This window comes from Penaeus chinensis, chromosome 29 (genome assembly GCF_019202785.1).
Source record: "Penaeus chinensis breed Huanghai No. 1 chromosome 29, ASM1920278v2, whole genome shotgun sequence".
Taxonomy (NCBI): domain Eukaryota; kingdom Metazoa; phylum Arthropoda; class Malacostraca; order Decapoda; family Penaeidae; genus Penaeus; species Penaeus chinensis.
Window position 1 is genome coordinate 7,475,610 of NC_061847.1, and position 22,500 is coordinate 7,498,109.

Consider the following 22,500-nt stretch of genomic DNA (forward strand, 5'->3'; position numbering starts at 1 on the left):
GTGCGTTTACTCTTTCTGTACATAAATATAGAAATATAAGTAACAGGACATAAATACACACACTCAAACACACACGCAAACACAGGAAGCTTGACCATCTCTGACCAAAAGGAAAGAATTGTTCCCTTAGTAACTATTTTACCAGCGGGTAATACAGTTTCATTAAGAGTGAAGTATCAGCTGATTAAACCTAAACTTGACACATATGTAAATTGTGTTTGCTAAAGCATGAAATAGTTCATAATGAATTGTTATTAAGAATTTTAAATTACCCCTTTAAATTAATGGTGCATGATAGCTTGTATCATTTCACATGGAATTTACAAAATGCAGTGAACCTGATATAATATATACAAATAGACTCAACTAATGCATTCAACAGCAATTGTTGACATTTTTTTCATGCAAGATACATGATGCTAAATGTACAATCTTCAAACGAAAAAATATCTTCAAAGTTATGAACCTTGAATACTAATGTTTTACCAAATCTGGAACTTATGCCGAAATATTTCCTAAAAAGGCTTTCGGAAAACTTGTCAGTGTCATGACTGCTGCCTCAAGGGTGCCACGAGTGCCGGTGCCGTGTATAAATGCAGGGACGGGCGTCATCCAGCCACACTTGGGCGCTTCTCGTGTCCTGCAACAGTGGAAGACGGTTTGAGGCATCATGAATCGCCTTATTGTGAGTAAACTGTTGTTTTCAGTTATGGATAATTAAGTTAGATTTTAGACTCGCCGATAGCAAAGAAATTTTGGCGGTTATGAACATAAAAAGATGCCATTTTTGAACGATTTGTTATGATCGTAAATAGCAAAATAAATCCTCATCAATATTGTTGTGGTCAAACGACAACTTTAACTATTTTTTACCTTTTGCAGCTTGTGACTGTGGCTGTGGTGGCCATGGCGTATGTGGCGTCAGCTGGTGGAAGTTATGGTGGAGGCGGTAGAGGAGGCGGAGGTGGAAGAAGAGGAGGAGGAGGTGGATTCGGCGGTGGTGGAAGAGGAGGAGGAGGAGGTGGATTCGGTGGACACGGGTTAGGTGGAGGCGGAGGAGGATTTGGAGGCAGTGGAGGTGGATTTGGAGGTAGTGGAGGTGGATTTGGAGGCAGTGGAGGTGGATTTGGCGGCGGCAGAGGCAGTGGTGGATATGGTGGTAGTGGAGGCCGAGGAGGAGGTGGAAGCGTAAGCAGTGGAGTTCTGATCGGCGCCGGAAAGCTGTCTGGAGGTGGCGGTGGATTCGGTGGCGGTGGATTCGGAAGCGGTGGATTTGGAGGCGGCAGCGGAGGTGGTGGATTCGGTGGCGGTGGATTCGGAGGCGGCAGCGGCAGTGGATTCGGTGGAGGAAGAGGACGCGGCAGCTACGGAAAGTAAGAAGAACTCGGTCTCCATCTAAGTAGAGGAAATTCTCTTCTTAAAAGATGTAGTGAAATGCACCGAATACATTTAACAACATTTCAAGTTTGTTTTGCAAATATATCCCCTTCTCTGATTATCATCCTGAAGATATAGATACCTCTGTCTATATATCTATATGGGATGTGCATATTTTTGTGTATTTGTATAAATATGTGTTGGTGTATGTGTGTCTCTGTCGGTATGTTTATGTACGCACTAATCCATCTATCGTTCAATAAGAGTAAATACTAAAACTGAATTCTCATCGAAAGAAAGGAAAACAGAATTACCAATACACAAAAGAACTGCTCTTCTACGCTTCATACACGATTAGAATAGAAAAACACAAAAAAAGGGGGAAAATAAAGGGGGTGAACTTGTGAGAGTCATAACACGCATCGCCATGAACCGTTGGGAAACAGCACCAAGGCCAAGGGGCAGAGGAGGCATCAGGCGGAAGTCAGATGAGGTACCAAAGTCTCTCTCTTTCTATATTACGTTCACTTATGCTGATTTTCTTATGTTATTGTAATTATCGGCATCATTATAATTATCGTAACAGATACCCAACAGAAAAGAAGAGCTTGATGGAGAGAAAAGAAGCCTGTGACACTTCCTGTTCCATATGACGGATTTGTACAAAAAATCTTAAAGCTTAAAGCCATTTCGCCTTTCCTGATGGCCGTGACCAACATTTTCATAGACATATTGAGAGGATTGAAATACATCACGGATGATGCTTTTCCATGAACTGTTTGTAGAACACATACACATGCAAGCAGACTAAGAGACACTCATACACATAAACAATTCCCGGTTTTACTTAGTACTATCTACTAAGTGAAAAACTCTTGGCATGTTCGAAACCTTGGGTGCTTATTTCTTTCTCTTCAGGATGGGCTTTGTTAAAATATTTTGTTTTTTTCATTAAGTCTGATGAGAAACTGTTAACGTTTGTTTCATTTTAACTCTCTCCTTCATGATCGCATTTTGTTTCATTTATGTGTCTGCGTGTGTGTTCATTTACATTTCTTTCTCTTCTGGATAGGTTTTGTTGAAAGATTTTGTTTTTTTATTAAGTCTGATGAGAAACTGTTAACAACGTCCATTTCATTTTAATTCTTTCCTTTTTGATCGCATTTCGTTTCATTTGTGTGTCTGTGTTTGTGTTCAAATACTTAAACATGTGTGTTTACACTTTCTGTACATAAATATAGAAATATAAGTAACAGGACATAAATACACACACTTCCTTTCTCAATCTATTGTTAATATGGAGGATTTTAATGGAGAGAAAAGAAGCGTATGATACTTCCTGTTTCACATGACGGGTTTATACAAAACTACAAAACATCTTAAAGAAAGCTTAAAGCCATCTCGCCTTCCTTGATGGCCGTGACCAACATTATCATAAACATATAATAATACATAACGGATGATGCTTCTCCATGAACTGTTTCCATGAACTGTTTGTACAACACACACACATGCAAGCAGACTGACAGACATGCACAAACAATTTCGGTTTTACTAAGTATTCTGAAAAAGAAAAACCCTAGGTGTTTATTTGTTTCTCTTCCGGATGGGTTTAGTTAAACGAATCTGCTTTTTATTAAGTCTGATGAAAAACTGTTAACGACGTCCGTTTTATTTAATTCTTAGCATTTTGATCGCATTTTGTTTCATTTCTGTGTCTGCGTTTGTGTTTATATGCATAAACATGTGCGTAAACACTTTCTGTACATAAATTAAGAAAAATAAGTAACAAACATGAACACGCACACTCAAACACACACGAAAACATAGGAAGCGTGACCATCTTTGAGCAAAAGGAAAGAATTGTTCCCTTAGTAACTATTTTACCAGCGGGTGATACAGTTTAGTTAAGAGCGAAGTATCATATGGCCATTTTTAATGTCATTCTGAAGACAGCTATTTAAACCTAAACATGACCCATATATGATAATTGACTTTGCTTAAGCATGAAATAGTTCATAATGAATTGTTATTAGGGACTTTAAATTACCACTTAAAATTTACATGTATACATTTTTCATTTTCCCCAAAGGGAATGGTGCAAGATATCTTGTACCATTTTACATGTAATTTAGAAAATGCAGTGAACCTGATATAATATATACATATAGACTCAACACATGTATTCAACAGCAACGGTTGACATTTTTTCATGCAAGATACATGAAGCTAAATGAACAAGCTTCAAACAAATAAAATATCTTCAAAGTTATGAACCTTGAATACTAATGTTTTACCAAATCTGAAACTTATGCCGAAGTATTTCCTAAAAAGGCTTTCGGAAAACGTGTCAGTGTCACGACTGCTGCCTCAAGGGTGCCACGAGTGCCGGTGCCGTGTATAAATGCAGGTACGGGCGTCATCCAGCCACACTTGGGCGCTTCTCGTGTCCTGCAACAGTGGAAGACGGTTTGAGGCATCATGAATCGCCTTATTGTGAGTAAACTGTTGTTTTCAGTTATGGATAATTAAGTTAGACTTTAGACTCGCTGATAGCAAAGAAATTTTGGTGGTTGTGAACATAAAAAGATGCTATTTTTAAACGATTTGTTATGATCGTAAATAGCAAAATAAATCCTCATCAATATTATTGTGGTCAAACGACAACTTTAACTATTTTTTACCTTTTGCAGCTTGTGACTGTGGCTCTGGTGGCCATGGCTTATGTGGCGTCAGCTGGTGGAAGTTATGGTGGAGGCGGTAGAGGAGGCGGAGGTGGAGGTGGATTCGGCGGTGGTGGAAGAGGAGGAGGAGGAGGTGGATTCGGCGGTGGTGGAAGAGGAGGAGGAGGAGGTGGATTCGGTGGACACGGGTTAGGTGGAGGCGGAGGAGGATTTGGAGGCAGTGGAGGTGGATTTGGAGGTAGTGGAGGTGGATTTGGAGGCAGTGGAGGTGGATTTGGCGGCGGCAGAGGCAGTGGTGGATATGGTGGTAGTGGAGGCCGAGGAGGAGGTGGAAGCGTAAGCAGTGGAGTTCTGATCGGCGCCGGAAAGCTGTCTGGAGGTGGAGGTGGATTCGGTGGCGGTGGATTCGGAGGCAGTGGATTTGGAGGCGGCAGCGGAGGAGGTGGATTCGGTGGCGGTGGATTCGGAGGCGGCAGCGGCAGTGGATTCGGTGGAGGAAGAGGACGCGGCAGCTACGGAAAGTAAGAAGAACTCGGTCTCCATCTAAGTGGAGGAAATTCTCTTCTTAAAAGATGTAATGAAATGCACCGAATACATTTAACAACATTTCAAGTTTGTTTTGCAAATATATCCCCTTCTCTGATTATCATCCTGAAGATATAGATACCTCCGTCTATATATCTATAGGGGATGTGCATATTTTTGTGTATTTGTGTAAATATGTGTTGGTGTATGTGTGTCTCTGTCGGTATGTTTCTGTAAGCACTAATCCATCTATCGTTCGATAAGAGGTAATACTAAAAACTGAATTAACATCGAAAAAAAGGAAAACAGAATTACCAATACACAAAAGAACTGCTCTTCTACTCTTCATATACGATTAGAATAGAAAAACACAAACAAGGGGGGGGGGGGGGGAAGGGGGTGAACTTGTGAGAGTCATAACACGCATCGCCATGAACCGTTGGGAAACAGCGCCAAGGCCAAGGGGCAGAGGAGGCATCAGGCGGAAGTCATATGAGGAACCAAAGTCTCTCTCTTTCTATATTACGTTCACTTATGCTGATTTTCTTATGTTATTGTAATTATCGGCATCATTATAATTATCGTAACAGATACCCAACAGATAAGAAAAGCTTGATGTAGAGAAAAGAAGCCTGTGACACATCCTGTTCTATATGACGGATTTGTACATAAAATCTTAAAGCTTAAAGCCATTTCGCCTTTCCTGATGGCCGTGACCAACATTTTCATAAACATATTGAGAGGATTGAAATACATCACGAATAATGCTTTTCCATGAACTGTTTGTACAACACATACACATGCAAGCAAACTAACAGACACACATACACATAAACAATTTCCGGTTTTACTTAGTACTAAGTACTAAGTGAAAAACTCTTGGCATGTTCGAAACCTTGGGTGCTTATTTCTTTCTTTTCAGGATGGGCTTTGTTAAAATAATTTGTTTTTTTTATTAAGTCTGATGAGAAACTGTTAACGTTTGTTTCATTTTAACTCTCTCCTTCATGATCGCATTTTGTTTCATTTGTGTCTGCGTGTGTGTCCATTTACATTTCTTTCTCTTCTGGATAGGTTTTGTTGAAAGATTTTGATTTTTATTAAGTCTGATGAGAAACTGTTAACAACGTCCATTTCATTTTAATTCTTTCCTTTTTGATCGCATTTCGTTTCATTTGTGTGTCTGTGTTTGTGTTCAAATACTTAAACATTGCATTTACACTTTCTGTACATAAATATAGAAATATAAGTAACAGGACATAAATACACACACTCAAACACACACGCAAACACAGGAAGCTTGACCATCTCTGACCAAAAGGAAAGAATTGTTCCCTTAGTAACTATTTTACCAGCGGGTAATACAGTTTCATTAAGAGTGAAGTATCAGCTGATTAAACCTAAACTTGACACATATATGTAAATTGACTTTGCTAAAGCATGAAATAGTTCATAATGAATTGTTATTAAGAATTTTAAATTACCCCTTAAAACTTACCCAAAGTGAATGGTGCATGATAGCTTGTACCATTTCACATGGAATTTACAAAATGCAATGAACCTGATATAATATATACAAATAGACTCAACAAATGCATTCAACAGCAATTGTTGACATTTTTTTTCATGCAAGATACATGATGCTAAATGTACAATCTTCAAACGAATAAAATACCTTCAACGTTATGAACCTTGAGTACTAATGTTTTACCAAATCTGAAACTTATGCCGAAATATTTCCTAAAAAGGCTTTCGGAAAACTTGTCAGTGTCATGACTGCTGCCTCAAGGGTGCCACGAGTGCCGGTGCCGTGTATAAATGCAGGGACGGGCGTCATCCAGCCACACTTGGGCGCTTCTCGTGTCCTGCAACAGTGGAAGACGGTTTGAGGCATCATGAATCGCCTTATTGTGAGTAAACTGTTGTTTTCAGTTATGGATAATTAAGTTAGACTTTAGACTTGCCAATAGCAAAGAAATTTTAACGGTTGTGAACATAAAAAAAAATGCCATTTTTGAACGATTCGTTATGATCGTAAACAGCAAAAGAAATCCTCATCAATATTGTTGTGGTCAAACGACAACTTTAACTATTTTTTTCCTTTTGCAGCTTGTGACTGTGGCTGTGGTGGCCATGGCGTATGTGGTGTCAGCTGGTGGAAGTTATGGTGGAGGCGGTAGAGGAGGCGGAGGTGGATTCGGCGGTGGTGGAAGAGGAGGAGGAGGTGGATTCGGCGGTGGTGGAAGAGGAGGAGGAGGAGGTGGATTCGGTGGACACGGGTTAGGTGGAGGCGGAGGTGGATTTGGAGGTAGTGGAGGTGGATTTGGAGGTAGTGGAGGTGGATTTGGCGGCAGTGGAGGTGGATTTAGCGGCGGCAGGGGCAGTGGTGGATATGGTGGTAGTGGAGGCCGAGGAGGAGGTGGAAGCAGTGGAGTTCTGATCGGCGCCGGAAAGCTGTCTGGAGGTGGCGGTGGATTCGGTGGCGGTGGATTCGGAGGCGGTGGATTTGGAGGCGGCAGCGGAGGTGGTGGATTCGGAGGCGGCAGCGGCAGTGGATTCGGTGGAGGAAGAGGACGCGGCAGTTACGGAAAATAAGAACTCGGTCTCCATCTATGTAGAGGAAATTATCTACTTAAAAGATGTAATGACATGCACTGAATACATTTAACAACATATCAAGTTTGTTTTGCAAATATATCCCCTTCTCTGATTATCATCCTGAAGATATAGATACCTTTGTCTATATATCTATATAGGATGTGCATATTTTTGTGTATTTGTATAAAATGTGTTGGTGTATGTGTGTCTCTGTCGGTATGTTTCTGTACGCACTAATCCATCTATCGTTCGAGAAGAAGTAATACTAAAAACTGAATTAACATCGAAAGAAAGGAAAACAGAATTACCAATACACAAAAGAACTGCTCTTCTACGCTTCATACACGATTAGAATATAAAAACACACACCCAAAAAAAAAAAAAAAAAGAGAGAGAGAGAGAGAAAAAAAAGGGGGGTGAACTTGTGAGAGTCATAACACGCATCGCCATAAACCGTTGGGAAACAGCGCCAAGGCTGAGGGGCAGCGGAGGCATCAGACGGAAGTCAGATGAGGAACCATAGTCTCTCTCTTTCTAGAGTACGTTCACTTATGCTGATTTTCTTATGTTATTGTAATTATCGACATTATTATGATTATCGTAGCAGATATCCCCCCCCCCCCAAAAAAAAAAAAAAAAAAAAATATCTCTGTATCTCTCTATATATATCTATAAATAGATAGACAGCTAGATAAGTGTGTTTGCAGAACTTCCTTTCTCAATCTATTATTAATATGGAGGGTTTTGATGAGAGAAAAGAAGCGTATGATACTTCCTGTTCCACATGACGGGTTTGTACAAAACTACAAAAAATCTTAAAGAAAGCTTGAAGCCATCTCGCCTTCCCTGATGGCCGTGACCAACATTATCATAAACATATAATAATACATAACGGTTGATGCTTCTCCATGAACTGTTTGTACAACACATACACATGCAAGCAGACTGACAGACATGCACAAACAATTTCCGGTTTTACTAAATACTCTGAAAAAGTCTTAGCGAGTTTGGAACCCTAGGTGTTTATTTGTTTCTCTTCCGGATGGGTTTAGTTGAACGATTTTGCTTTTTATTAAGTCTGATGAAAAACTGCATTTTGATCGCATTTTGTTTCATTTATGTGTCTGCGTTTGTGTTCATATGCATAAACATGTGCGTAAACACTTTTTGTACATAAATAAAGAAATATAAGTAACAGGACATGAACATGCACACTCAAACACACACGAAAACCTAGGAAGCTTGACCATCTCTGACCAAAAGGAAAGAATTGTTCCCTTAGTAACTATTTTACCAGCGGGTGATACAGTTTAGTTGAGAGCGAAGTATCATATGGCCATTGCTAATGTTATTCTGAAGACAGCTGTTTAGACCCATATATGTAAATTGATTTTGCTAAAGCATGAAATGGTTCATAATGAATTGTTATTAGGGACTTTAAATTACCACTTAAAATTTACATGTACACATATTTTTTTCCGAAAGTGAATGGAGCAAGATATCTTCTAAATTACATGTAATTTAGAAAATGCAGTGAACTTGATATAATATATCCATAAAGACTCAACACATGTATTCAACAGCAACTGTCGACATTTTTTCATGCAAGATACATGATGGTAAATGTACAAGCTGCAAAGGAATAAAAAATCTTCAAAGTATGAACCTTGAATACTAATGTTTTATCAAATCTGAAACTTATGCCGAAGTCTTTCCTAAAAAGGCATTCGGAAAATGTGTCAGTGTCACGACTGCTGCTTCAAGGGTGCCACGAGTGCCGGTGCCGTGTATAAATGCAGGGACGGGCGGCATCCAGCCACACTTGGGCGCTTCTCGTGTCCTGCAACAGTGGAAGACGGTCTGAGGCATCATGAATCGCCTTATTGTGAGTAAACTGTTGATTTCAGTTATGGATAATTAAGATAGACTTTAGACTCGCCGATAGCAAAGAAATTTTGGCGGTTGTGAACATAAAAAGATGCCATTCTTGAACGATTTGTTATGATCGTAAATAGGAAAATAAATCCTCATCAATATTGTGGTGGTCAAACGAGAACTTTAATTTGTTTTTCCTTTTGCAGCTTGTGACTGTGGCTGTGGTGGCCATGGCGTATGTGGCAGCAGCTGGTGGAAGTTATGGTGGAGGCGGTAGAGGAGGCGGAGGTGGAGGTGGATTCGGCGGCGGTGGAAGAGGAGGAGGAGGTGGATTCGGCGGTGGTGGAAGAGGAGGAGGAGGAGGTGGATTCGGTGGACACGGGTTAGGCGGAGGCGGAGGAGGATTTGGAGGCAGTGGAGGTGGATTTGGAGGTAGTGGAGGTGGATTTGGAGGCAGTGGAGGTGGATTTGGCGGCGGCAGAGGCAGTGGTGGATATGGTGGTAGTGGAGGCCGAGGAGGAGGTGGAAGCGTAAGCAGTGGAGTTCTGATCGGCGCCGGAAAGCTGTCTGGAGGTGGAGGTGGATTCGGTGGCGGTGGATTCGGAAGCGGTGGATTTGGAGGCGGCAGCGGAGGTGGTGGATTAGGTGGCGGTGGATTCGGAGGCGGCAGTGGCAGTGGATTCGGTGGAGGAAGAGGACGCGGCAGCTACGGAAAGTAAGAAGAACTCGGTCTCCATCTAAGTAGAGGAAATTTTCTACTTAAAAGATGTAATGATATGCACCGAATACATTTAACAACATTTCAAGTTTGTTTTGCAAATATATCCCCTTCTCTGATTATCATCCTGAAGATATAGATACCTCTGTCTATATATCTATATGGGATATGCATATTTTTGTATATTTGTATAAATATGTGTTGGTGTATGTGTGTCTCTGCCGGTATGTTTATGCACGCACTAATCCATCTATCGTTCAATAGGAGTAAATACTAAAACTGAATTCACATCGAAAGAAAGGAAAACAGAATTACCAATACACAAAAGAACTGCTCTTCTACGCTTCATACACGATTAGAATATAAAAAATACACAAACAAAGGGGAAAAAAAGGGGGTGAACTTGTGAGAGTCAACACGCATCGCCATGAACCGTTGGGAAACAGCGCCAAGGCCAAGGGGCAGCGGAGGCATCAGGCGGAAGTCAGACGAGGAACCAAAGTCTCTCTCTTTCTAGATTACGTTCACTTATGCTGATTTTCTTATGTTATTGTAATTATCGTCATCATTATAATTATCGTAACAGATACCCAACAGAAAAAAAAAAAAGCTTGATGGAGAGAAAAGAAGCCTATGATACTTCCTGTTCCACATGACGAATTTGTACAAAAAATCTTAAAGCTTAAAGCCATTTCGCCTTCCCTGATGGCCGTGACCAACATTTTCATAAACATATTGAGAGGATTCAAATACATCACGGATAATGCTTTTCCATGAACTGTTTGTACAACACATACTCATGAAAGCAGACTAACAGACACTCTTACACATAAACAATTTACGGTTTTACTTAGTACTAAGTACTAAGTGAAAAACTCTTGGCATGTTCGAAACCTTGGGTGCTTATTTCTTTCTCTTCAGGATGGGCTTTGTTAAAATAATTTGTTTTTTTCATTAAGTCTGATGAGAAACTGTTAACGTCCGTTTCATTTTAACTCTCTCCTTCATGATCGCATTTTGTTTCATTTGTGTGTCTGCGTGTGTGTTCATATACATTTCTTTCACTTCTGGATAGGTTTTGTTGAAAGATTTTGATTTTTATTAAGTCTGATGAGAAACTGTTAACAACGTCCATTTCATTTTAATTCTTTCCTTTTTGATCGCATTTCGTTTCATTTGTGTGTCTGTGTTTGTGTTCAAATGCTTAAACATGTGCGTTTTCTGAACATAAATATAGAAATATAAGAAACAGGACATTAATAAACACACTTAAACACACACGCAAACACAGGAAGCTTGACCATCTCTGACCAAAAGGAAAGAATTGTTCCCTTAGTAACTATTTTACCAGCGGGTGATACAGTTTAGTTAAGAGCAAAGTATCATATGGCCATTGCTAATGTTATTCTGCAGACAGCTGTTTAGACCCATATATGTAAATTGACTTTGCTAAAGCATGGAATGGTTCATAATGAATTGTTATTAAGGATTTTAAATTACCCCTTAAAACTTACCCAAAGTGAATTGTGCATGATAGCTTGTACCATTTCACATGGAATTTACAAAATGCAGTGAAACTGATATAATATATACAAATAGACTCAACAAATGCATTCAACAGCAATTGTTGACATTTTTTTAATGCAAGATACATGATGCTAAATGTACAATCTTCAAACGAAAAGAATATCTTCAAAGTTATGAACCTTGAATACTAATGTTTTACGAAATCTGAAACTTATGCCGAAATATTTCCTAAAAAGGCTTTCGGAAAACTTGTCAGTGTCATGACTGCTGCCTCAAGGGTGTCACGAGTGCCGGTACTGTGTATAAATGCAGGGACGGGCGTCATCCAGCCACACTTGGGCGCTTCTCGTGTCCTGCAACAGTGGAAGACGGTCTGAGGCATCATGAATCGCCTTATTGTGAGTAAACTGATGTTTTCAGTTATGGATAATTAAGTTAGACTTTAGACTCGCCGATAGCAAAGAAATTTTAGCGGTTGTGAACATAAAAATATGCCATTTCTGAACGATTCGTTATGATCGTAAACAGCAAAAGAAATCCTCATCAATATTGTTGTGGTCAAACGACAACTTTAACCATTTTTTTCCTTTTGCAGCTTGTGACTGTGGCTGTGGTAGCCATGGCGTATGTGGTGTCAGCTGGTGGAAGTTATGGTGGAGGCGGTAGAGGAGGCGGAGGTGGAGGTGGATTCGGCGGTGGTGGAAGAGGAGGAGGAGGAGGTGGATTCGGCGGTGGTGGAAGAGGAGGAGGAGGAGGTGGATTCGGTGGACACGGGTTAGGTGGAGGCGGAGGAGGATTTGGAGGCAGTGGAGGTGGATTTGGAGGTAGTGGAGGTGGATTTGGAGGCAGTGGAGGTGGATTTGGCGGCGGCAGAGGGCAGTGGTGGATATGGTGGTAGTGGAGGCCGAGGAGGAAGGTGGAAGCGTAAGCAGTGGAGTTCTGATCGGCGCCGGAAAGCTGTCTGGAGGTGGAGGTGGATTCGGTGGCGGTGGATTCGGAGGCGGTGGATTTGGAGGCGGCAGCGGAGGTGGTGGATTCGGTGGCGGTGGATTCGGAGGCGGCAGCGGCAGTGGATTCGGTGGAGGAAGAGGACGCGGCAGCTACGGAAAGTAAGAAGAACTCGGTCTCCATCTAAGTAGAGGAAATTCTTTACTTATAAGATGTAATGAAATGCACTGAATACATTTAACAATATTTCAAGCTTGTTTTACAAATATATCCCCTTTTCTGATTATCATCCTGAAGATATAGATACCTTTGACTATATATCTATATGGGATGTGCATATTTTTGTGTATTTGTATAATTATGTGTTGGTGTATGTGTGTCCCTGTCAGTATGTTTATGTACGCCCTAGTCAATCTATCGTTCGAGAAGAAGTAATACTAAAAACTGAAATAACATCGAAAGAAAGGAAAACGGAATTACCATTACACCAAAGAACTGCTCTTCTACGCTTCATACACGATTAGAATATAAAAACCCACAAAAAAAAAGAGAGAGAAAAAAAAGGGGGTGAACTTGTGAGAGTCATAACACGCATCGCCATAAATCGTTGGGAAACAGCGCCAAGGCCGAGGGGCAGCGGAGGAATCTGGCGGAAGTCAGATGAGGAACCAGAGTCTCTCTCTTTCTAGATTACGTTCACTTATGCTGATTTTCTTATGTTATTGTAATTATCGACATCATTATAATTATCGTAGCAGATACCCCCCCCCCAAAAAAAAAAAAAAAAAAAAATCAAAATAAAATCTCTCTCTGTATCTTTTTCAGTATATCTACTTAAATAGATAGATAGATAGATAAGTGTGTTTTCAGAACTTCTTTTCTCAATCTATTATTAATATGGAGGATTTTGATGGAAAGAAAAGAAGCGTATGATACTTCCTGTTCCACATGACGGGTTTGTACAAAACTACAACAAATCTTAAAGAAAGCTTAAAGCCATCTCGCCTTCCCTGATGGCCGTGACCAACATTATCAAAAACATATAATAATACATAACGGATGATGCTTCTCCATGAACTGTTTGTACAACACATATACATGCAAGCAGACTGACAGACATGCACAAACAATTTCCGGTTTTACTAAGTATTCTGAAAAAGTCTTAGCGAGTTTGGAACCCTAGGTGTTTATTTGTTTCTCTTCCGGATGGGTTTAGTTAAACGATTTTGCTTTTTATTAAGTCTGATGAAAAACTGTTAACGACGTCCGTTTTATTTAATTCTTTGCATTTTGATCGTATTTTGTTTCATTTCTGTGTCTGCGTTTGTGTTCATATGCATAAACATGTGAGTAAACACATTCTGTACATAAATAAAGAAATATAAGTAACAGGACATGAACACACACACTCAAACACACACGAAGCTTGACCATCTCTGAAACTTGACCATCTCTGACCAAAAGGAAAGAATTGTTCCCTTAATAACTATTTTACCAGCGGGTAATACAGTTTAGTTAAGAGCGAAGTATCATATGGCCATTGCTAATGTTATTCTGAAGACAGCTGTTTAGACCCATATATGTAAATTGTCTTAGCTAAAGCATGAAATGGTTCATAATGAATTGTTATTAGGGATTTTAAATTACCACTTAAAATTTACGTGTACACATATTTTTTCCTAAAGTAAATGGTGCAAGATAGCTTGTACCATTTTACATGTAATTTAGAAAATGCAGTGAACCTGGTATAATATATACATATAGACTCAACACATGTATTCAACAGCAACTGTTGACATTTTTTCATGCAAGATACATGATGCTAAATGTACAAGCTTCAAACGAACAAAATATCTTCAAAGTTATGAACCTTGAATTCTAATGTTTTACCAAACCTGAAACTTATGCCGAAGTCACGACTGCTGCCTCAAGGGTGCCACGAGTGCCGGTGCTGTGTATAAATGGTGGGACGGGCGTCAAACGAACAAAATATCTTCAAAGTTATGAACCTTGAATACTAATGTTTTACCAAATCTGAAACTTATGCCGAAATATTTCCTAAAAAGGCTTTCGGAAAACGTGTCAGTGTCACGACTGCTGCCTCAAGGGTGCCACGAGTGCTGGTGCCGTGTATAAATGCAGGGACGGGCGTCATCCAGCCACACTTGGGCGCTTCTCGTGTCCTGCAACAGTGGAAGACGGTTTGAGGCATCATGAATCGCCTTATTGTGAGTAAACTGTTGTTTTCAGTTATGAATAATTAAGTTAGACTTTAGACTCGCCGATAGCAAAGAAATTTTGGCGGTTGTGAACATAAAAAGATGCTATTTTTAAACGATTTGTTATGATCGTAAATAGCAAAATTGTGGTCAAACGACAACTTTAACTTTTTCTTTTTTTCTTTTGCAGCTTGTGACTGTGGCTGTGGTGGCCATGGCGTATGTGGCAGCAGCTGGTGGAAGTTATGGTGGAGGCGGTAGAGGAGGCGGAGGTGGAGGTGGATTCGGCGGTGGTGGAAGAGGAGGAGGAGGAGGTGGATCCGGTGGACACAGGTTTGGTGGAGGAGGAGGAGGATTTGGAGGCAGTGGAGGAGGATTTGGAGGCAGTGGAGGTGGATTTGGAGGCAGAGGAGGTGGATTCGGCGGCGGCCGAGGCGGTAGTGGATATGGCGGAAGTGGAGGCCGAGGTGGAGGCGGAAGCGTAAACCGTGGAGTTCTAATCGGCGCCGGTAAGCTGTCTGGAGGTGGCGGTGGATTCGGAGGTGGAGGATTCGGAGGCGGCAGCGGAGGTGGTGGATTCGGTGGCGGTGGATTCGGAGGCAGCAGCGGAGGTGGTGGATTCGGTGGCGGTGGATTCGGAGGCGGCAGTGGAGGTTCCGGCGGAGGAAGAGGAAGTGGCAGTTACGGAAAGTAAGATGAATTGAGTCTCCATCCAAGTAGAGCAAATTCTCTGCTTAAAAGATGTAATGAAAAGCATCGAATACACTTAATAATCTTTCAAATTTGTTTTGCAAATACATCCCTTTCTGTGATAGATATAAATATCTCAGTCTACTTATGTGTGTATGTGTTTGTGTGAGAATTTTGGCAGTAATGTGTTTCCCGTGTGTGTGTGCGTTACTCAGTTTGTATTTACATGCATAAACATGTGCGTATACACTTTCTATGCAAAAAATAGAAATATAAATAATAGTATATAAACATAAGACTGAAAACTTTTGCCTGCCTGGCCAAAAGCAAAGAATGGTTCTCATAGTAAATAATAAAAAAAAGCAAATTCAAAAACATCATATTATCATTAATAATGTTACTTTGAAGAAAGGTGGATAGAACTTTAACTTCACACGTATATATGTAAACACACTGACTGCTATAAAGCATGGAATGGCTTAATATAAATTGTTGTTAGGGATCTTGAAGTAAAGCTTAAAACTTAGACACATTTTTCAAAGTGAATAGTGCATGATAGTGTATACCTTTTAAATGTCATTTTAAAATAACGCATGCAATAAACAAGATATAATAATCCGTACAAATAGACTGAACAAATAATTGGTGCACAAATGTAATCAACAGTAACTGTGGACAATCTCTCATGTATGATACTTACTAAATGTACCAACGCCAAACGAAAGAACTGTCCTCTCTTAATAAATAAATAAATAAACAAATAAATAATTAAAGGCATGAACCTTAAACACAAATGTTTTACCAAATCTGAAACATATGCCGAAGTATTTCCCAAAAAGGTTTTCGGGAAACGTCCGTGTCACGAATGCTGCCTCAAGGGTGCCACGAGTACCGGTGTCGTGTATAAATGCAGATTCAGACACCGTCCAGCCACTCTTGGGAGCTTCTCGTCTCCTGCAGCAGTGGATGACGGTTTCCTGCATTATGAATCGCCTTATTGTACGCAAATTTTAGTTTTCAGTCTTAGAAAATGAATTATATCGTTAAAGTCGCTAATAGCAAGGAAATATTGGCACTTTTTCATATAAATAAACATATAATGTTATTTTGAATGGTTTATTGTGATCGTGAATGAAAACAAATATTACGTCGATAATGATTATGATAAAATAAAAACTTTTTTATTTAGCTTGTTACTGTGGCTGTGGTGGCCATGGTATATGTGGCAACAGCTGGTGGAAGTTATGGTGGAGGCGGTAGAGGAGGCGGAGGTGGAGGTGGATTCGGCGGTAGTGGAAGCAGAGGAGGATGTGGATTCGGTGGTCACAGGTTTGGTGGAGGTGGAGGAGGATTTGGAGGCAGTGGAGGTGGATTTGGAGGTAGTGGTGGATTTGGAGGTAGTGGAGGTGGTTTTGGCGGCGTCAGAAGTGGTGGTGGATATGGCGGAAGTGGAGGCCGAGGTGGAGGTGGAAGCGTAAGAAGTGGAGTTCTGATCGGCGCCGGAAAGCTGTCTGGAGGTGGCGGTGGATTCGGTGGCGGTGGATTCGGTGGCGGTGGATTCGGAGGCGGTGGATTTAGAGGCCGCAGCGGAGGTGGTGGATTCGGTGGCGGTGGATTCGGAGGCGGCAGCGGATTCGGCGGAGGAAGAGTACGTGGCAGCTACGGAAAGTAAGATGAACTCTCCATCCAAGTAGTGCAAATTCTCTACTTAAAAGATGTAATACAAATGCACCGAATACACTGAACAACCTTTCAAGTTTGTTTTAAAATAATATACCCTTATGTGATCATCACCCTTGAAGTTATATATACACCTCTGTCTATTTATGTGTATAGTATGTGTATATTTTTGTGAGTATTTGTATGTGTTCGTAATAATAATAGTATGTCTCTCATGTACGGCCTAAATTATCTATCGTTCGATAATGAGTAATGCTAAAAACTGAATTAACATTGAAAGAAAGGAAAACAGAATGAACATCACACAAAAGAACATATCTTCTGCGCTCCATGCACGAATAGAATATAAAAACACTCACACACACAAAAAAGAAAAAAGAGTAAACTTGTGAGAGTCATAACACGCATCGCCATAAACCGTTTGGAAACAGCGCCAAGGCCGAGGGGCAGCGGAGGCATCAGACGGAAGTCAGATAAGGAACCATAGTCTCTCTCTTTCTAGAGTACGTTCACTTATGCTGATCTTCTTATGATATTGTAATTATCGACATCATTATAATTATCGTAGCAGATACCCCCCCCCCCAAAAAAAAAAAAAAAAAAAAAAAAAAAAATAATCCATATCTTTCTCTTAATATCTACTTAGATAGTTAGATAGATAGATAGATAAGTGTGTTTGCAGAACTTCCTTTCTCAATCTATTATTAATATGGAGGATTTTGATGGAGAGAAGAGCAGCGTATGATACTTCCTGTTCCACATGACGGGTTTGTACAAAACTACAAAAAATCTTAAAGAAAGCTTAAAGCTATCTCGCCTTCCCTGATGGCCGTGACCAACATTATCATAAACATATAATAATACATAACGGACACATACACATGCAAGCAGACTGAGAGATATGCACAAACAATTTCCGGTTTTACTAAGTACTCTTGGCGAGTTTGAAGCCTTAGGTGTTTATTTGTTTTTCTTCCGGATGGGTTTAGTTTAACGATTTTGCTTTTTATTAAGTCTGATGAAAAACTGTTAACGACGGCAAACACACACGAAAACATAGGAAGCTTGACCATCTCTGACCAAAAGGAAAGATTGTTCCCTTAGTAACTATTTTACCACCGGGTGATACAGTTTAGTTATGAGCGAATTATCATATGTCCACTGCTAATGTTATTCTGAAGACAGCTGTTTAAACCTTATGTAAATTGACTTTGCTAAAGCATGAAATGGTTCATAATGAATTGTTATTAGGGATTTTAAATCACCACTTAAAATTTACATGTAAACATCTTTTTTTCCTAAAGTGAATAGTGCAAGATAGCTTGTACCATTTTACATGTAATTTAGGAAATGCAGTGAACCTGATATATTATATACATATAGACTCAACCAATGTATTCAACACCAACTGTTGACATTTTTCATGCAAGATACATGATGCTAAATGTACAAGCTTCAAACGAATAAAATATCTTCAAGGTATGAACCTTGAATACTAATGTTTTACCAAAACTGAAACTTATACCGATGCATTTCCTAAAAAGGCTTTCGGAAAACGTGTCAGTGTCACGGCTGCTGCCTCAAGGGTGCCACGAGTGCCAGTGCCGTGTATAAATGCAGGGACGGGCGTCATCCAGCCACACTTGGGCGCTTCTCGTGTCCTGCAACAGTGGAAGACGGTTTGAGGCATCATGAATCGCCTTATTGTTAGTAAACTGTTGTTTTCAGTTATTGATAATTAAGTCGCTAATAGCAAAGGGATTTTGGTGGTTGTGGACATAAAAAGATGCTATTTTTAAATAATTTGTTATGATCGTAAACAGCAAAAGAAATCCTCATCAAATATTGTTGTGGTCAAACGACAACTTTAACCATTTTGTTCCTTTTGCAGCTTGTGACTGTGGCTGTTGTGGCCATGGCGTATGTGGCAGCAGCTGGTGGAAGTTATGGTGGAGGCGGTAGAGGAGGCGGAGGTGGAGGTGGATTCGGCGGTGGTGGAAGAGGAGGAGGAGGTGGATCCGGTGGACACAGGTTTGGTGGAGGAGGAGGAGGATTTGGAGGCAGTGGAGGAGGATTTGGAGGCAGTGGAGGTGGATTTGGAGGCAGAGGAGGGGGATTCGGAGGCAGCCGAGGCGGTGGTGGATATGGCGGAAGTGGAGGCCGAGGTGGAGGCGGAAGCGTAAACCGTGGAGTTCTGATCGGCGTAGGTAGGCTGTCTGGAGGTGGAGGTGGATTCGGTGGCGGTGGATTCGGAGGTGGAGGATTCGGAGGCGGCAGCGGAGGTGGTGGATTCGGTGGCGGTGGATTCGGAAGCGGCAGTGGAGGTTCCGGCGGAGGAAGAGGAAGTGGCAGTTACGGAAAGTAAGATGAACTGAGTCTCCATTCAAGTAGAGCAAATTCTACGCTGAAAAGATGTAATGAAAAGCTTCGAATACACTTAGTAATCTTTCAAATTTGTTTTGCAAATACATCCCCTTCTGTGATAGATATAAATATCTCTGTCTATTTATGTATTTGTGTATATGTGTTTGTATGAGAATGTATGTATGAATATGAGTGTGTGTATGTGTTTATGTCCGCATAAAAGGACACATCATGAACATTTGAGGACAGAATTGTTCTCCCACGCTTCATGAATGATTAAAAAATAAGAAAAGAAGAAGAAGAAAAAAAAAAGATAAAACTGTGATAACACACCTCGTCATAAACTGCAACCGCCACCTTCAGCGCAGGGAAACAGCGGCAAGGCTGAGGGGCAGAGGAGACATCAGGCGGAATTGTTAATATAATTTATACCATCATGATTATCGTAGTAGATATCCTACACGAAAAAACAAATTGAACTCTCTGTATCGTTTTCTGTCTATCTGTAATGTATATTGCGAGAATGAGTGTTTATGATTGCATTTTTTAAGCATGAAAAATGAAAGAAAGGAAATCATAATGAAAATAAGAGAACAAAATTGTTATCTTGCTCTTCATAGCTTAAAAGATAAAATAACAGAAAAGAAGAAGGGAAAAGGCAAAACCGTGAGAGTCATAACACGCCTCGCCATGAACCGCGACCAGGGAACGGCGCCAAGGCCGAGGGGCAGCGGAGGCATCATTCGGAAATGTCAGACGAACTTTCTCTTTCTAGATTACGTTTTCTTATGCAGATTTTCTCTTATTAGTATTATAATCGATACCATCATTGCTATCGTAGTAGATACCAGACCCGTGAAACCAAAATAAACTCGCTGTATCCTTCTCCATTTATCTATACAGTATATAGCGACAGTGATATGGAGAGAAAAGAGAGAGAGAGAGAAGCGTTTTCCTCGAGGTACTTTATTTCTTAATCGGTTATTGATAATGAGGATTTTTGTGAGAGAAAAGAAGTATTAAGTACTTCCTGTCGCACATGACGGGTTTCTACAAAATTACAAATAATCTTAAAGAAAGCTTCTCGAAACCATTTCGCCTGCCCTGATACCCGTGACCAAATTTTCCTTACATATATGTAAACATATTGAAAGGATTCAAATATATTCCGAAATAACATTTTTACATGAACCGTTTGTACAACACATGCACATGCAAGCAACCTGACAGACTCACATTAACATGAACGATTTTTGTTGTTGCTATGTATGATGAAAAAGACTTGACAAGTTCGAACCCCAAGGCTTTTAATTCTCTTTATTCCGGCAGGGTTTAGTTAAACGATTTCGCTTTTTACTAAGTCTGATGAGAAACGTTCCATTTTAATTCTTTCCATTTTGATCGTATTTTGTTCATATATGTGTACGCGTCATTGCGTGTGTGTTCATATGATATTATTATCAGATACGATAATACATACAAATAGTTGGTGCGAAAATGTAATCAACAATAACTGTTGACATTTTTTTCATGCATGATGCACGATGCTAAATGTACAAGCGCCAAACTAGAAAACTCTCTTTTTCAACAAAATATCATCAAAGTTATGAACCTTGAACACAAATGTTTTACCAAATCTGAAACTGAAACTTATGCTGACGTACTTCCCAAAAAGGCTTTTGGAAATCGTCCATGTTACGACTTCTGCCTCAAGGGTGCCATGAGTGCCAATGTCGTGCATAAATGCAGGAACAGGCGCCATGCAGCCATATTTGGGCACTTCACGTCTCCTGCAGCCGTGGAAGACGGTTTCTTGCATTATGAATTGCCTTATTGTACGCAAATTTTAGTTTTCAGTCTTGGATAAAGAATTATAACTTTAAAGTTGCCAATAGGAAGTTTTTTTGTTTTTTTTATGCCGTCGATGATATTATGAAAAAAAAAAATAAAGGATTTTATTTATTTATTATTCATATTTTTTTTCAGCTTGTGACGGTGGCTGTGTTGGCCATGGCGTATGTGGCAGCAGCTGGTGGAAGTTATGGTGGAATCGGTAGAGAAGGCGGAGGTGGAGGTGGATTCAGCGGTGGTGGAAGAGGAGGAGGTGGATTCGGTGGACACAGGTTTGGTGGAGGCGGAGGAGGATTTGGAGGCAGTGGAGGTGGATTCGGCGGCGGTCGAGACGGTGGTGGATATGGTGGAAGTGGAGGCCGAGGTGGAGGCGGAAGCGTAAACCGTGGAGTTCTAATCGGCGTAGGTAGGCTGCCTGGAGGTGGAGGTGGAATCGGTGGCGGTGGATTCGGAGGCGGTGGATTTGGAGGCGGCAGCGGAGGTGGTGGATTCGGTGGCAGTGGATTCGGAGGCGGTTGCGGATTCGTCGGAGGAAGAGGACGCGGCAGTTACGGAAAATAAGATGAACTGAGTCTCCATCCAAGTAGAGCAAATTCTCTGCTTAAAAGATGTAATGAAGTGCACCGAATACATTAACAACCTTCCATGTTTGTTTTGCAAATATATACCCTCCTGTGATCATCAGAACTAAAGATATAAGTATTTCTAACTGTCTATTTATGTATATATTGTGTATGTTTTGTTTTACTTAGTATTTGTATGCATTAGTGTGTTTGTTTGTTTGCCGGTGTGTATGTGTGTGTTTATTAGTGTATGTTTATGTATGCATGAATGCACTTATCATCGGTAAATTCAAGGCCGTAACCTATCTATTCGGTAAAAAAAGAAAAGAAAAAGAAAAAAAGAAAGGAAAACGGAATTATCATTAAACAAAAACATTGTTTTACGCTCCATACACGACCCCGCCCCCCCCCCCCATCCCCCCCAAAAAAGTCATAACACGCATCGCCTTGAACCCCGCACCGCGACCGCCTTTTTCAGCGCAGAGAAACATCGCCAAGACCGAGGGGCAGCAGAGGCATCAGAAGGAAGCCAGACGAGGAACTGAAGTCTTTTTCTTTTTACATTACGTTGACTCATGCTGATTTTTTTCTTGTTAAATTTTTAATCAGCATCAAAATTGTCGTAGAAGGTAACCCAAGAGCAGAGAACAAAATATTTTCCCTGTCTCTCTCTCTCTATATCGAGTATTCGAGTTTGTGTAAGAGAGAGAAACGTGCGTTCCCGTTTTTCCCCATTCTTATCTGTTATTAACTTGGAGGAAAGAAAAGAAGCGTACAATATTTCCTGCTCCACATGACAGGTTTGTACAAAAGTAAAGGAAGTGTTCAAAGACATCTTGTCTGCCTTGATGGGCGTGACCAACATTTCCCTTCAATATTTC

The 22,500-nt window shown here is 40.6% G+C and overlaps 1 protein-coding gene across 1 annotated transcript in view; it reads left to right on the forward strand.

Moving 5' to 3' along the window:
- Positions 1-12,192: 12,192 nt before the first annotated feature.
- Positions 12,193-22,500, forward strand: part of LOC125040319 (glycine, alanine and asparagine-rich protein-like) — a 40,352-nt gene continuing 30,044 nt past the window's right edge. Inside the window, exons 1-13 of the mRNA XM_047634873.1 lie at positions 12,193-12,228; positions 14,319-14,453; positions 14,662-14,728; positions 14,876-15,118; positions 15,661-15,670; positions 16,001-16,160; positions 16,351-16,490; positions 16,587-16,809; positions 18,386-18,520; positions 18,733-18,799; positions 19,846-19,956; positions 20,810-21,003; positions 21,192-21,258. Coding sequence (XP_047490829.1) covers positions 12,193-12,228; positions 14,319-14,453; positions 14,662-14,728; positions 14,876-15,118; positions 15,661-15,670; positions 16,001-16,160; positions 16,351-16,490; positions 16,587-16,809; positions 18,386-18,520; positions 18,733-18,799; positions 19,846-19,956; positions 20,810-21,003; positions 21,192-21,258 — 1,588 coding nt within the window. The remainder of the gene's footprint in view (positions 12,229-14,318; positions 14,454-14,661; positions 14,729-14,875; positions 15,119-15,660; positions 15,671-16,000; positions 16,161-16,350; positions 16,491-16,586; positions 16,810-18,385; positions 18,521-18,732; positions 18,800-19,845; positions 19,957-20,809; positions 21,004-21,191; positions 21,259-22,500) is intronic.